This window comes from Heptranchias perlo, chromosome 11, assembly GCF_035084215.1.
Source record: "Heptranchias perlo isolate sHepPer1 chromosome 11, sHepPer1.hap1, whole genome shotgun sequence".
Taxonomy (NCBI): domain Eukaryota; kingdom Metazoa; phylum Chordata; class Chondrichthyes; order Hexanchiformes; family Hexanchidae; genus Heptranchias; species Heptranchias perlo.
Window position 1 is genome coordinate 5,862,070 of NC_090335.1, and position 14,081 is coordinate 5,876,150.

The window sequence follows — 14,081 nt, forward strand, 5'->3', positions numbered from 1 at the left end:
CTCATCAGAATCCTTTTTATTCCACCTTCCATAAAGATCGGAGAACCCATGCAGTGACACGTGGAGATCACAGTATCCAGTACATGCAACAAGTTGCAATCCATGTGTCACACTATTGTTTAAGAGGATATTGGGTAATCTGAGTGCACTCCAGATCGTAGGGGATGTCAGACCCACCTTTGGGAGTGAACAGTCACATCGAACACTGGAGAATATTTAGTTTGGTCCCATGAAATTCGTAACTGTTCACTCAATTTCTGAAATATCCTAAACTGCTTCTGGAGTGCGAGCTATGTTTTCTCTCCTGCTGAATTACCGTCTGTTTTGTTTGCCAGATTTTTACACTCCAACAATGATCGGGCTAAAGACAGATCAAGAGGTTCTGGCTCAGCTGGTTAAAATGAAGGTCCCTGCGGTGGCTGAGTTAATGGAAAAGCACAACGTGATGTGGACCTTGGTTGTGGCACGATGGTTCATCTGTTTGTTTATTGACATTCTTCCCGTGGAGGTAAGTCCATGGGCCAGGAAGCCCCAATGCTGCTTTACCACTGCTGCTAACACAGCTCACAGTTCAGGCTTTACAAACCTTCTAATCCTGTTCATTATCACAGCATCTGCTCTCCTGTAACTTTCTTTTAAATGATTGGAATGTCTTTTAAAGCTTTGTCTTGCCAAAATTTATAACTTCTCATATTTAACCCTTTTGCTGTCGCTGAGAAATCGCTCCCAAAAACAGAATCTCTATCAGTTGTATATTTAAATCTTGTTTTTAACATTTATCTCCCCGCCTGAGGACGAAGGGTCACTGGCAGCAGGAGAACAGTGAACAGTGACAACTTATCCTCAACTACTGCCCTGGGACACTGCTCTTGCACTGGCTACAATAATATTCATCCTATCTGCTTGGCCCTTACATGATGCTTTAATCAGTGGCAAATTTATTATCCAACATACATGATATTTGTGTCTCCCAGTTCCTTTAATGGAGTGCAATTGTGGAACTGTGATGTTTGAAAAGGTATATTTATGTGCAAATGTGCAGAATTTAAAGAAGGTGTAAATCAGTAGATTGGAGGAGCATACGTAGAGACGTGCAATCTCTATGACCAGTTCACATAAACAAGGGGCTTTCATCATTACTGGCCCTGGTTTCACTATCGTATGACTAGATATTGGGCAGCGAAGGCAGAGTCCTGGTTATAAATGACATGGGATCTGCTTACAGGACAGGCCAGTGATGCTAACCCCAGGAAAATAGCTACAGCAGCCTTGAGTGGATTGAACAACTAATTTGTAAGAGTCTCCTTCACTGAGACTGCAGCATTTACCACACCAACAGACACTCACTACACCTCAGACCTCTAGCTCTTCCATCACCATATTCATGTTCTTCAGGCTGCTCAGGATGGTGGAAACTGCCTTTTTCATTCAGACCTTACTATCCAGAGCTAGCTCCTCATCAACCAGTTGAAATGGTCACTGTGTAAATGGTGCAGTATCCTCTTGTCAACAACAGTCCACTGAGGCATTCCAATATTGGACTTTGGAGGCACCTGGGCCTCTGCCCAGCATCTCCGAGCCTCTCAGAAGACTCCCCCGTCACCAATAGTAGTATTACCATCAGTAAATGAGTCCTGTCATTGCTGTACTGACCCCTTTACTCTGCTCTTAACTGTAAACTTGTTTTCTTGAGTTTTGAGGAGCCTTTATAATAATTTTTTTAAATTTAACTGTGTAATTTTGTTCTCCCATTCCATCTTATTCTTTCCTCTATATCTAAATAATGGGAAATTTTTCTTCCATTATCTTAGACTGTTCTTCGGATTTGGGACTGTCTGTTCTATGAAGGATCTAAAATCACCTTCCGTGTGGCCTTGACCTTAATTAAGTACCACCAGGCTTCCATTTTAGAAGCAAACAATTTCCCCGCCATCTGTGAGAAATTCAAAGAGATCACATGTGGGCCTTTAGTCCAAGATTGTCACGTCTTTATGCAGGTGAGTTTGGGTTAGTTCTGGAATTTGAATCTAAGATTGTCCTGGATTATTGGAGAGTTCATTTGGTCATTGAACAAAATGTCAAATTCCACTTGAAAACTAATTGCTACAACGAGCCCTTCCCAGTTGAGTCTGTAGATGCAAAGAGTGGATTGAACAACTTGCATTTAGACTACGTCTTTAACACAGGCAAACATCCCAAAGCACTTCACACTGGTGTAATCAAACAAAATGGATGCCAAACCAAAGAAGGCAAGATTAGGAAAAGTGACCAAAGGTTTTCACCATTCCTCATACTATAGTGGAAGATAGAACAGGAGCAGTTCATTCAGCCCCTTGAGTCTGTTCCACTCTTAGAAGGTGCAAGGACATCACTGCTGAGATAGTAGCCCAAGATCCAGGTTGTCCATGCTAAATCTGACCCTCGCCCCACCAACTCTGCTTGGCGTCAGTCCTCCCAGCTTGCCCACGGCTATCCGTTTCCAGTGGTTGAGGGGTCTAGAACAAGGCGACATAGATATAAGATTAAATGGAAGAGATTTAGGACAGAGAGCAGGAGAAACCTTTTTACACAGAGGGTTGAGAGTGTGGAATGTACTACTGGAGTTAGTGCGTGTAGCAGAGAGCAGGTCAACATTTAAGAACAGGTTAGATAGCTGGTTGAAGGAAAGGGGGATAAAGGGGTGTGGGAACAAGGCAGGTACAGGGGATTAGGATTATGCTTATGTACAAGATAAACACCAACATGGACTGGATAGGCCAAACAGCCTGTTTCCATACTGTAATTGTATGTCAGTGTGGATATTAAAAGTTTAAGTACTGGAACAGTTGGCTGTGGAAAATTGGACAGAGACTCTTTAATGCCAACCTCCACCCATTTTTGGTTGGGTGAATGGCCTGATCGCAATGTCTGTGTAATTCTACATGTCACAGTGGGAAAATGTTGCATCAATCTCTGTTAAGCAATGTGTTTATAACAATTCATTTCCACAATGACAGGAATTAACTTTGTCTTACCTTCTCTCTTTTTCCCCACCCCCACCAACTTTCTTTAGAAAATATTCACTGAACCCGGAACGTTGCCCCTAGCAACAATTACCAAGCTGCGCGAGGGGAGCAGGGCTCAAATGGTTGCCCAGAGTTGATGTGCATGGCTCCATTCTGAAACCCTTTAATACCTCAGGGCCACGAGACTTCCTACATTCCTCAATTGGAGAGCTGGGCTGGAATTGGCCAGCAGCCTGCCCTCGGTGACTGTGAGCTAAATACAAGCTGTAGATATATCGTCTGTCAAAGAATTGTGTAGTTACTTTGTACTTTGAAGTCAGGTGAGTCAAAATTAACTACAGCAACGCTTGACATTGTTGTTTCAGATTTAAAACCGGTTTACTAAATGAAGGGCTGTTTGTACATTCTGACTGGTTTTTGGTCGATTCTCAATCTCTTATTAATTGATTTTCTTTTACTCATCTGAAAAAATATAATTTCTACCAAACTTATCTTTTTATTGTATTGTTAAATAGAATTATCTAATTATTCAACAAATGGAGAATTTCCACCTACAGTACATGTGGCTGCTTGATATCAGTAGCATTTGATCAGGTGTAATTAAATTCTTGTGCTAGTACTGGTTTCGTAGGATCCCCAGTCTCAGTCCCAGTGACTCCTGCTCCACTGAGTTCAGTGATGCTCCAGTCTCAGTCCCAGTGACAGGCAGACTCCTGCTCTACTCTGGGTTCAGTGACACTCCAGTATTGGCTCCAATCTCAGTCTCAGTGACGGGCAGACTCCTGCTCTACTCTGGATTCAGTGATACTCCAGTATTGGCTCCAGTCTCAGTGCCCTACTCTGGGCTACTTCCTTTAGGAATGATTGGAGTGGATTTGGGCCGTGCCTGGCACCTTGCATCTGCAAAAAGCAATAATCAAAATTTGGCACTTTTATGATGTAACGCTGCACATTCAGTCATTGATTTATACAAGTATCTCATCCACGTCTCTGTAGTATCGGTGATATTTTGTAACTCTGGATTGTTTGTAAATACGGAATTGAAAAGATGTTTAAATGTATTTAAAAATCAAATTCTGTGCAAATAAGATGATAAAAATAAAAGGTAGTCCTAATGTTTTCTGTAAACCAATGGGTCTGTATGTCATCAACAGCAAAGGAACATGGAATAGGGCAGGACTGGAAAAGACTGCATCCACCTGAACCATCTCAATTACACACTCCCTCCAATACCTATTCCAATCCTCCCTTAAATTCTCCCACACTCCCTGCCTCTACTACCTCCATGTGCAGCCCATTCCACACGTTCTGCCCGCTCTCAAGTTCAGTCTAAACTGTCTGTGTCCCTCCCTCTAAGACTGAGCCCGTCCCCCGGTTCTAGAGTGTGTGCCAATCTCAAACATATTCTCACGGTTCAGTTCATTGATTCCTGAAGAACCTTAAAAGCTACCATAACATCTCCCCGAGCCTGCTCTTCTCCTCAATAACCAATCCCGGGGTCATCGATATCTCCTAGCTGATTCCTTAAGCTAGTTGTCAGTTTGGTTGCCCTTTACTCCATGGTCTCTAATATCTGGATATTCTTGCTGTAGAACAACATTCACATGACTGTCCCAGTGCCTTGTCCATGCTCATTGACCTGGACCTTTCACTGGGAGCTGAAGTAGATGTCGAGCAGCACCAAGAGTTCGCCCCCAGGGGCACGTTTTTGTATTTCTGGCGCTAGGATGAGGAGGAGGCCATTCAGCCTCTCAAGCCTGTTGTCATTTAATGAGATCATGGTTGGTCTGCGTCCTAACTCTATTTACCCACCATGGCTCCATGTCCCTTAATACCCTTGGCTAGCAAAAATCTATCAATCTCAGATTTAAAATTATTAATTGAACTAGCATCTACTGCTTTTGTAGGAGATAGTTCCAAACTTCCTCCACCACCCTTTGTGTGAAGAAGTGTTTCCTAACTTCTCTCCTGATTAAGGTTATGTACTGAGGGGCACTTGTTAAATACATTTATTTACTTCTCATTTATTTTTGTGAGCAAATCTGAAACAGATCCAACATGCACAGGCAAAAACTACCAACAGGAATGTTTTGAGAGAATTGGGCATCCTCTTATATCACCATTTAAAGATCGGCCATCGTGCCTGCAGCTGTTCCTGACCTAACGTCTCCCACAGTAATTTTGACTCCGATCTTGGGCTGTACCCAGACTGATGCCCTGATGCAGACTTTGACACCAATACTTCCCACTTCTGCATTTGCCATGGTTCTATCTGCACCAGCCATTGATTTTGAACATACCGAGGAGCTTCCTGATTTGTCACTTTTTGGGTCCTTGTGATAATTGGCAAGGATAAGCATGTATTATTGGCTGCTGGACAGACCTTGATTATTTTAATGACATCACATTGGTTTAAGGCTTACCATTTGGAGTTTGAATTAGATTTGGTTTGGGAGGGTCGGAGTTGGAATTGGGAGGTTATGTGGGGGGAGGGAAGATAATGATTTGAATTAGTAATAAATAAAAATGGCAGAGGAGGCCCAAGATTTCCTTGCAGGGCCTGAAGAAACATCCCTGGCCCGATGAGGAACCATTTTTTTTAAAAAGAGCTGACCGGAGGCTCCTGTGGTCCCGATCCTGCTTGGTGACACCTTTTGCTGGCGGCTCATGAACTGTGTGATTCTGGGTTGTGTCAGGGTCCAAATTATGTCATAGGACCCCGATATTTAAATACTTGCCGTGGAGAGCCTCCACACTCCCAAAAACCCGGCTGTTAAAATGGCGGGGGCGCGAATGGTACGGGAACACAGTGGGTAGGACCCAGCAGCTATTTAACCCCCCCCCCCAACGGGGAAGGAGAGAGGCTGCCCTATTGGTGCAGGCACAAGCCGGGAAGAGAGGGAGCAAAGAACCAGAGGCACGTGTTCTTGTGCCTGTTTTGCGCTGGGGTTGAAGAGGGTCTCTTGCTCCATGGGTTTGAGCATCAACATATGGTGCTCTGGAGCATGTATTGTCTGTCTGAAAGTTCCTCTGCTCCATTGGAGTGAGTTCATCCAGAGACACCACAAGAAGCTGGAGCAAAGTGGCAGGCCTGTCCAGGCACAGACACAGGCGGTGCTGCCCTGCACCCTGAAACTGGTGAGTTATTTTTAAACTTTGTGGCTGTCCTATATTCGGTAGATTTCTTTGGTCTTTTCCATTTCGAATTACTGTTTTATTTGACCCCCGACGTGTGCCAGCGAACAAAAATTGGAAAAACCAAGCCCCAAAACCACTAGTAACTCGAAAGAGAACATAACTGTAGAAGACCATTCTGAATAAAGGCCAACAATCTCAGCCACTGCTTCAAGGCATGTGAGTAAGTTACATTCCTTTTTATTACATTGGATTTCAGAATTTAATTAGTGTTTTAGGATCACACTGTGAGTGGCCTTACACGTGACGTCCTGCTCCTGGTACACGATGGAATGAAGTGTGCCCCATTTTTACACATATCTCGAAGATTGCGTTGTCAATGTGTCACTCACCTGCACCGTTTATGTAATCGATACGCCTGGAACAACTTGCTGCAGAATAGATGTGAACGTGAGCTTCCCTCGAAGGGCAGTTTGATTTTTGCAGCAGAAACTTTTGGGGCCACCTTCTATTTTTAAAAAAAACACTCAATTCTGGTGTGATTAAATATTTATTATTGACTTGCATCTATTTTCAGACTAGTTGGAAATCATATATAATGGAAGCAAAAACACTGAACTCAAATTGGTTGCTAAAATAAATGTAAGAAATGGAGAATTATTATTTAACAGTATTGCAGAGTTCACTGTGGTAATGGTGGCTGGGCAGGAGGAAGGATGTGACCTCCCTTTCGGGCTAGCATACCGATTTCATTTTTCAAGGCGTCAATTTCTTGTGCCTGTTTCTCCACTAGTTGAATCAGCGCCTGCCTCTCTTCCAATTTAGCTTTTTGCTTCTGAATTTCTACTCCCTGGAACAAAAACAAGTAAAGTTCTCAATCAGTGTCCACATGACTGCAATTTGTGTCTATGACGCACTGCAATAATTAAAACTATAAACTAGGAAACTACTATTACACAGACACAGAGGCACACGTATATGTACACAAACACACATATAGATTACATATAAAACATTCCTGATTGTTCCAGGCAAATAAAAATAGAAAGAAAGGAGGTGCTAAATAGGTTGGTTAGCAAGTCACCCAGTCCAGGTGGGTTGCTGAGGGAAGCAAGGGTGGAGATAGCAAAAGCTCTGACCACAATCTTTCAATCCTCCTTGGACATGGGAGTGGTGCCAGAGGACTGGAGGTTTGCAAATGTTACAACCCCATTCAAAAAAGGAGAAAGGGTTAAATCTGATATAGGTCAATCAGTCCAACATCGATGGTGGGAAAACTACTAGTGACCATTGTCAAGGAAACAATTAATTCTCAATTGGAGAAGCATAGGTTAATAAGGGGACAGCCAGCACAGATTTGTTAAAGGCAAATCATATCTGACTAATCTGATTGAGTTCTTTGATGAAGTAACAGGGTTGATGAAGGTAATGCCGTAGGTGGACTTTCAAAAGGCATTTGATAAAGTACCATGTAACAGTCTTAATTGGAAAATGGAAGTATGTGGTATTAAAGGGAATGTGATAACCTGGGTATGTAATTGGCTGAGAGATAGGAGGCAGAGAGTAGTAGTGAACGGATGTTTTTCTGACTCGAGAGAAGTATGCAGTGGGGTCGGTATTAGGACCATTGCTTTTTTTTTGTTATATATAAGTGACCTAGACTTGGGTATAGAGAGTACAATTTTGAAGTTTGTGGATGATACAAAACTTGGCAAAATAGTAAATAGTGAGCAGGATAGTATCAGATTTCAGGAGGACCTAGACAGACTAGTGAAATGAGCAGACATGTGGCAGATGCAATTTAATGTGCATAAGTGTGAAGTGTTGCACTTTGGGAGGAACAACATGGAGAGTCCTGAGCTTTATAAATAGAGGCATAGAGTACAAAAGTATGGAAGTCATGATGAACCTTTATAAAACACTGGTTCGACCACAAATGGAATATTGTGTCCAGTTCTGGGCACTGCACTTCAGGAAAGATGTGAAGGCCTTCGAGAGAGTACAGAGGAGGTTTACCAGGATGATACCAGAGATGAGGGACTTTAGTTACGTGGAGAGATTGGAGAAACTGGGATTGTTCTCCTTAGAGCAGAGAAGGTTACAGGCTGATAGAGGTATTCAAAATGATGAGGGGCTTTGACAGAGCAAGTAGGGAAAAATTGTTTCCTCTGGCAAGTGGGTCGGTAACCAGAGGGCATAGATTTAAAATAATTGGCGAAAGAACTAGAGGGGAAATGAGAATTTTTTTCAGAGTTGTTATGATCTGGAACGCACTACCTGAAAGGGTGGGAGAAGCAGATTCCATAGGAACTTTCACAAGGCAAATGGACATGTACTTGAAGAGGACTAATTTGCAGAGTTATGGAGAAAAAGCTGGGGTGTGGGACTAAATTGGATAACTCTTTCAAAGAGCCGGCACAGGCGCGACGGGCGAAATGACCTCCATCTGTGCTGTAAGATTCTATGATTGTTATTTTTGCCTTCAGTGCTGAATCACAGTACATTTGAAATGCTGGAAAATGCACCAAAGAACTATGAAATATAAAAATTTCCTGGGGGGGGGCGAGAAACAGATCCTCCCCAGAAGTAGATTTTGCACATCAGTGCTCACTTTCTAAATCTACCACTTCAAATTGCACTTTTGTGTCCTTCCATTTCGCCCTATTATACAACCAATGGAATATTGGGTTTAGCTGAGCTTCAGTTTATGCCCCTTTGTGCTCCCATTGAAACTGCTGTTTGTTGTACCTCAGATGTGAGATCACTGGGTTTCAGTCTTTACAGGAAAAACGGAATTGTCTGATTTCTAAATCACAAATAAAATTTCTCGAATCAGGGGGATAGCATGACCTGCACTTCTTTCAGACTCGGGCTTGGTGTTTTGGGCAGCACTGGCAGGCTGTATTTATTGCCCTTCTGTGGTGCCCTGAGAGCATTCAGAGTAAACCACATAGTATGGGACTGGAGTCACAGGAGGACCAGCCCGGGGAGGGACAGCAGGTTCCCTTCCCTGAACCAGTTGGGTTTTTACAACAATCCAGCAGCTTTCATGGTCATGTTACAGTACATAGTCTATAAGACAATATTACAGTAATGGGTTTATCCATATGAAATATTGCAGTTGTACTGGGCATTTAATCCAGTGTGTGTAGGTTTATTAATAAAATAAATATTAAAGTCAAAGCCTTAGAGAGGGTGCAGAAGAGATTTACTAGAATGGTACCAGGACTGAGGCACTTCAGTTATGTGGAGAGACTGGAGAAGCTGGGATTGTTCTCTTCAGAGCAGAGAAGATTACAGGCAGATTTAATAGAAGTGTTCAAAATATATGGGGTTTTGATAGAGTAGATAGGGAGAAACTGTTTCCACTGGCAGGAGGGTCAGTAACCAGTGACCAAATAGTCAACGGGAAATTGAGGAGCAAATATGTAAGGAGATTACAGACAGCTGCAAGAAAAATAGGGTGTTAATAGTAGGGGACTTTAACTTTCCCAACATTGACTGGGACAGCCATAGCATTAGGGGCTTGGATGGAGAGAAATTTGTTGAGTGTATTCAAGAGGAATTTCTTATTCAGTATGTGGATGGCCCGACTCGAGAGGGGGCAAAACTTGACCTCCTGGGAAATAAGGAAGGGCAGGTGACAGAAGTGTTAGTGAGGGATCACTTTGGGACCAGTGATCATAATTCCATTAGTTTTAAGATAGCTATGGAGAATGATAGGTCTGGCCCAAAAGTTAAAATTCTAAATTGGGGAAAGGCCAATTTTGATGGTATTAGACAGGAACTTTCAGAAGTTGATTGGGAGAGTCTGTTGGCAGGCAAAGGGACGTCTGGTAAGTGGGAGGCTTTCAAAAGTGTGTTAACCAGGGTTCAGGGTAAGCACATTCCTTATAAAGTGAAGGGCAAGGCTGGTAGAAGTAGGGAACCTTGGATGACTCGGGAGATTGTGGCCCAAGTCAGAAAGAAGAAGGAGGCATATGACATGCATAGACAGCTGGGATCAAGTGGATCCCTTGAAGAGTATAGAGGTGGCTGGAGTAGAGTTAAGAGAGAAATCAGGAGGGCAAAAAGGGGACATGAGATTGCTTTGGCAGATAAGGGAAAGGAGAATCCAAAGAGCTTCTACAAATACATAAAGGGCAAAAGAGTAACTAGGGAGAGAGTAGGGCCTCTTAAGGATCAACAAGGTCAAAAATGTGCGGAACCACAAGAGATGGGTGAGATCCTAAATGAATATTTTGCATCGGTATTTACGGTTGAGAAAGGCATGGATGTTAGGGAACTTGGGGAAATAAATAGTGGTGTCTTGAGGAGTGTACATATCACAGAGAGGGAGGTGCTGGAAGTCTTAACGCGCATCAAGGCAGATAAATCTCCGGGACCTGATGAAATGTATCCCAGGACGTTATGGGCGGTTAGGGAGGAAATTGCGGGTCCCCTAGCAGAGATATTTGAATCATCGACAGCTGCAGGTGAGATGCCTGAAGATTTGGGCCACTGGGATCAGCTGCTTGTAGGAAAATCCGCATCGGAGCAATGGGAGTCTTTCAGAAGGGAGATTGAGACCATACAATGGCAACATGTTCCCGTAAAGGTCAAGGGTGGTTCCAAGAACTCCAGGGAACCTTGGATGTCAGGGGATATACGAGAATGGATTAGGAAAAAAAGGAGGGCTTTTGGCAGATACAAAAGGCTAAAGACGGAGGAAGCCCTAGAGGAGTACAAAAAGTGCAGGGTGATACTTAAAAAAGAAATTAGGAGATCAAGGAGGGGCCATGAAATAACACTGGCGAGCAAAATAAAGGAAAATCCGAACATGTTTTATAAGTATATTAAGGGTAAGAGGATGACTAGGGAAAAAATAGGGCCCATTAGGGACAAAAATGGCAATGTGTGTGTGGAGCCGGCAGATGTAGGAGGGGTTCTAAATGAATTTTTTGCATCTGTTTTCACTATGGAGAAGGACGATGTAGACATAGAAATACGGCAGGGGGACTGTGATATACTCGAACAAATTAACATCGAGCGGGAGGAGGTATTGGCGGTTTTAGCAGGCCTAAAAATGGATAAATCCCCAGGCCTGGACGAAATGTATCCCAGGCTACTGTGTGAGGCAAAGGAGGAGATTGCGGGGGCTCTAACACATATATTCAGAACCTCTCTGGCCACAGGGGATGTGCCAGAGGACTGGAGAACCGCTAATGTAGTACCATTATTCAAGAAGGGGAGTAGGGAAAAACCGGGGAACTACAGGCCAGTGAGCCTAACATCAGTGGTAGGAAAATTATTGGAAAAAATTCTGAAGGACAAAATTAGTCTCCACTTGGAGAAGCAAGGATTAATCAGGGATAGTCAACATGGCTTTGTCAAGGGAAGATAATGTCTGACTAATTTGATTGAATTTTTTGAGGGGGTGACTAGGCGTGTGGATGAGGGTAACGCAGTGGATGTGGTATACATGGATTTCAGTAAGGCCTTCGATAAAGTCCCCCACAGGAGATTGGTCAAGAAGGTACGAGCCCATGGAATCCAGGGTGCCTTGGCACTTTGGATACAAAACTGGCTTAGTGGCAGAAGGCAGAGGGTGATGGTCGAAGGTTGTTTTTGTGATTGGAAGCCTGTGGCCAGTGGGGTACCACAGGGATCGGTGCTGGGTCCCTTGCTGTTTGTGGTCTACATTAATGACTTGGATATGAATGTAAAAGGTATGATCAGTAAGTTCGCTGATGATACAAAGATTGGTAGGGTGGTAAATAGCGAGGAGGATAGCCTCAGTCTGCAGGATGGGCGGAACAGTGGCAAATGGAATTTAACCCGGAAAAGTGCGAGGTGATGCACTTTGGAGGGACTAACAAGGCAAGGGAATACACAATGAATGGGAGGACCCTAGGCAAGACAGAGGGTCAGAGGGATCTTGGTGTGCAAGTTCACAGATCCCTGAAGGCGGCGGAACAGGTAGATAAGGTGGTAAAGAAGGCATATGGGATACTTGCCTTTATTAGCCGAGGCATAGAATATAAGAGCAAGGAGGTTATGATGGAGCTGTATAAAACACTGGTTAGGCCACAGCTGGAGTACTGTGTGCAGTTCTGGTCGCCACACTACAGGAAGGATGTGATCGCTTTGGAGAGGGTGCAGAGGAGATTTACCAGGGCTGGAGCGCTTCAGCTATGAAGAGAGACTGGGAAGATTGGGTTTGTTTTCCTTGGAGCAGAGGAGGCTGAGGGGGGACATGATTGAGGTGTACAAAATTATGAGGGGCACAGATAGGATGGATACTAAGGAGCTTTTTCCCTTCGTTGAGGGTTCTATAACAAGGGGACATAGATTCAAGGTAAAAGGCGGGAGGTTTAGAGGGGATTTGAGAGAGAACTTTTTCACCCAGAGGGTGGTTGGAGTCTGGAACTCACTGCCTGAAAGGGTTGTGGAGGCAGGAACCCTCACAACATTCAAGAAGCATTTGGATGAGCACTTGAAATGCCATAGCATACAAGGCTACGGACCAAATGCTGGAATATGGGATTAGAGTAGACAAGGCTGATGGCCGGCGCGGACACGATGGGCCGAAGGGCCTCTATCCGTGCTGTATAACTCTATGACTCTATTGGAGGGTAGCAAATGTTGTGCCTTTGTTTAAGAAGGGTGGCAGGGAAAAGCCTGGGAACTACAGACCGGTGAGCCTGACATCTGTAGTGGGTAAGTTGTTAGAGGGTATTCTGAGAGACAGGATCTACAGGCATTTGGAGAGGCAGGGACTGATCAGGAACAGTCAGCATGGTTTTGAGAGTGGAAAATCACGTCTCACGAATTTGATTGAGTGTTTTGAAGGGGTAACCAAGAAGATAGATGAGAGCTGTGCAGTAGACGTGGTCTACATGGACTTTAGCAAAGCCTTTGACAAGGTACCGCATGGTAGGTTGTTACATAAGGTTAAATCTCATGGGATCCAAGGTGAGGTAGCCAATTGGATACAAAATTGGCTTGACGACAGAAGACAGAGGGTGGTTGTGGAGGGTTGTTTTTCAAACTGGAGGCCTGTGACCAGCGGTGTGCCTCAGGGATCGGTGCTGGGTCCGCTGTTGTTTGTTATTTATATTAATGATTTGGATGAGAATTTAGGAGGCATGGTTAGTAAGTTTGCAGATGACACCAAGATTAGTGGCATTGTGGACAGTGAAGAAGGTTATCTCGGATTGCAACGGGATCTTGATAAATTGAGCCAGTGGGCCGATGAATGGCAGATGGAGTTTAATTTAGATAAATGTGAGGTGATGCATTTTGGTAGATCGAATCGGGCCAGGACCTACTCCGTTAATGGTAGGGCGTTGGGGAGAGTTATAGAACAAAGAGATCTAGGAGTACAGGTTCATAGCTCCTTGAAAGTGGAGTCACAGGTGGATAGGGTGGTGAAGAAGGCATTCAGCTTGCTTGGTTTCATTGGTCAGAACATTGAATACAGGAGTTGGGATGTCTTGTTGAAGTTGTACAAGACATTAGTAAGGCCACACTTGGAATACTGTGTACAGTTCTGGTCACCCTATTATAGAAAGGATATTATTAAACTAGAAAGAGTGCAGAAAAGATTTAGTAGGATGCTACCGGGATTTGATGGTTTGACTTATAGGGAGAGGTTGGATAGACTGAGACTTTTTTCCCTGGAGAGTAGGAGGTTTAGGGGTGATCTTATAGAAGTCTATAAAAATAATGAGGGGCATAGATAAGGTAGATAGTCAAAATCTTTTCCCAAAGGTAGGGGAGTCTATAACGAGGGGGCATAGATTTAAGGTGAGAGGGGAGAGATACAAAAGGGTCCAGAGGGGCAATTTTTTCACTCAAAGGGTGGTGAGTGTCTGGAACGAGCTGCCAGAGGCAGTGGTAGAGGCGGGTACAATTTTGTCTTTTAAAAAGCATTTGGACAGTTACATGGGTAAGATGGGT

General features: G+C 43.7%; 2 protein-coding genes across 2 annotated transcripts in view; one reads left to right on the plus strand and one right to left on the minus strand.

Annotated features, from left to right (window-relative positions):
• grtp1a (growth hormone regulated TBC protein 1a) overlaps positions 1–4,111 on the plus strand; it is a 57,223-nt gene extending 53,112 nt beyond the window's left edge. Inside the window, exons 6-8 of the mRNA XM_067992475.1 lie at positions 336–508; positions 1,812–1,997; positions 3,053–4,111. Coding sequence (XP_067848576.1) covers positions 336–508; positions 1,812–1,997; positions 3,053–3,142 — 449 coding nt within the window. The 3' untranslated portion in view covers positions 3,143–4,111. The remainder of the gene's footprint in view (positions 1–335; positions 509–1,811; positions 1,998–3,052) is intronic.
• A 2,571-nt stretch (positions 4,112–6,682) lies between these two features.
• LOC137327067 (cilia- and flagella-associated protein 44) overlaps positions 6,683–14,081 on the minus strand; it is a 216,166-nt gene continuing 208,767 nt past the window's right edge. The window contains exon 34 of the mRNA XM_067992476.1: positions 6,683–6,990. Within this exon, the coding sequence (XP_067848577.1) occupies positions 6,823–6,990 (168 nt within the window). The 3' untranslated portion in view covers positions 6,683–6,822. The remainder of the gene's footprint in view (positions 6,991–14,081) is intronic.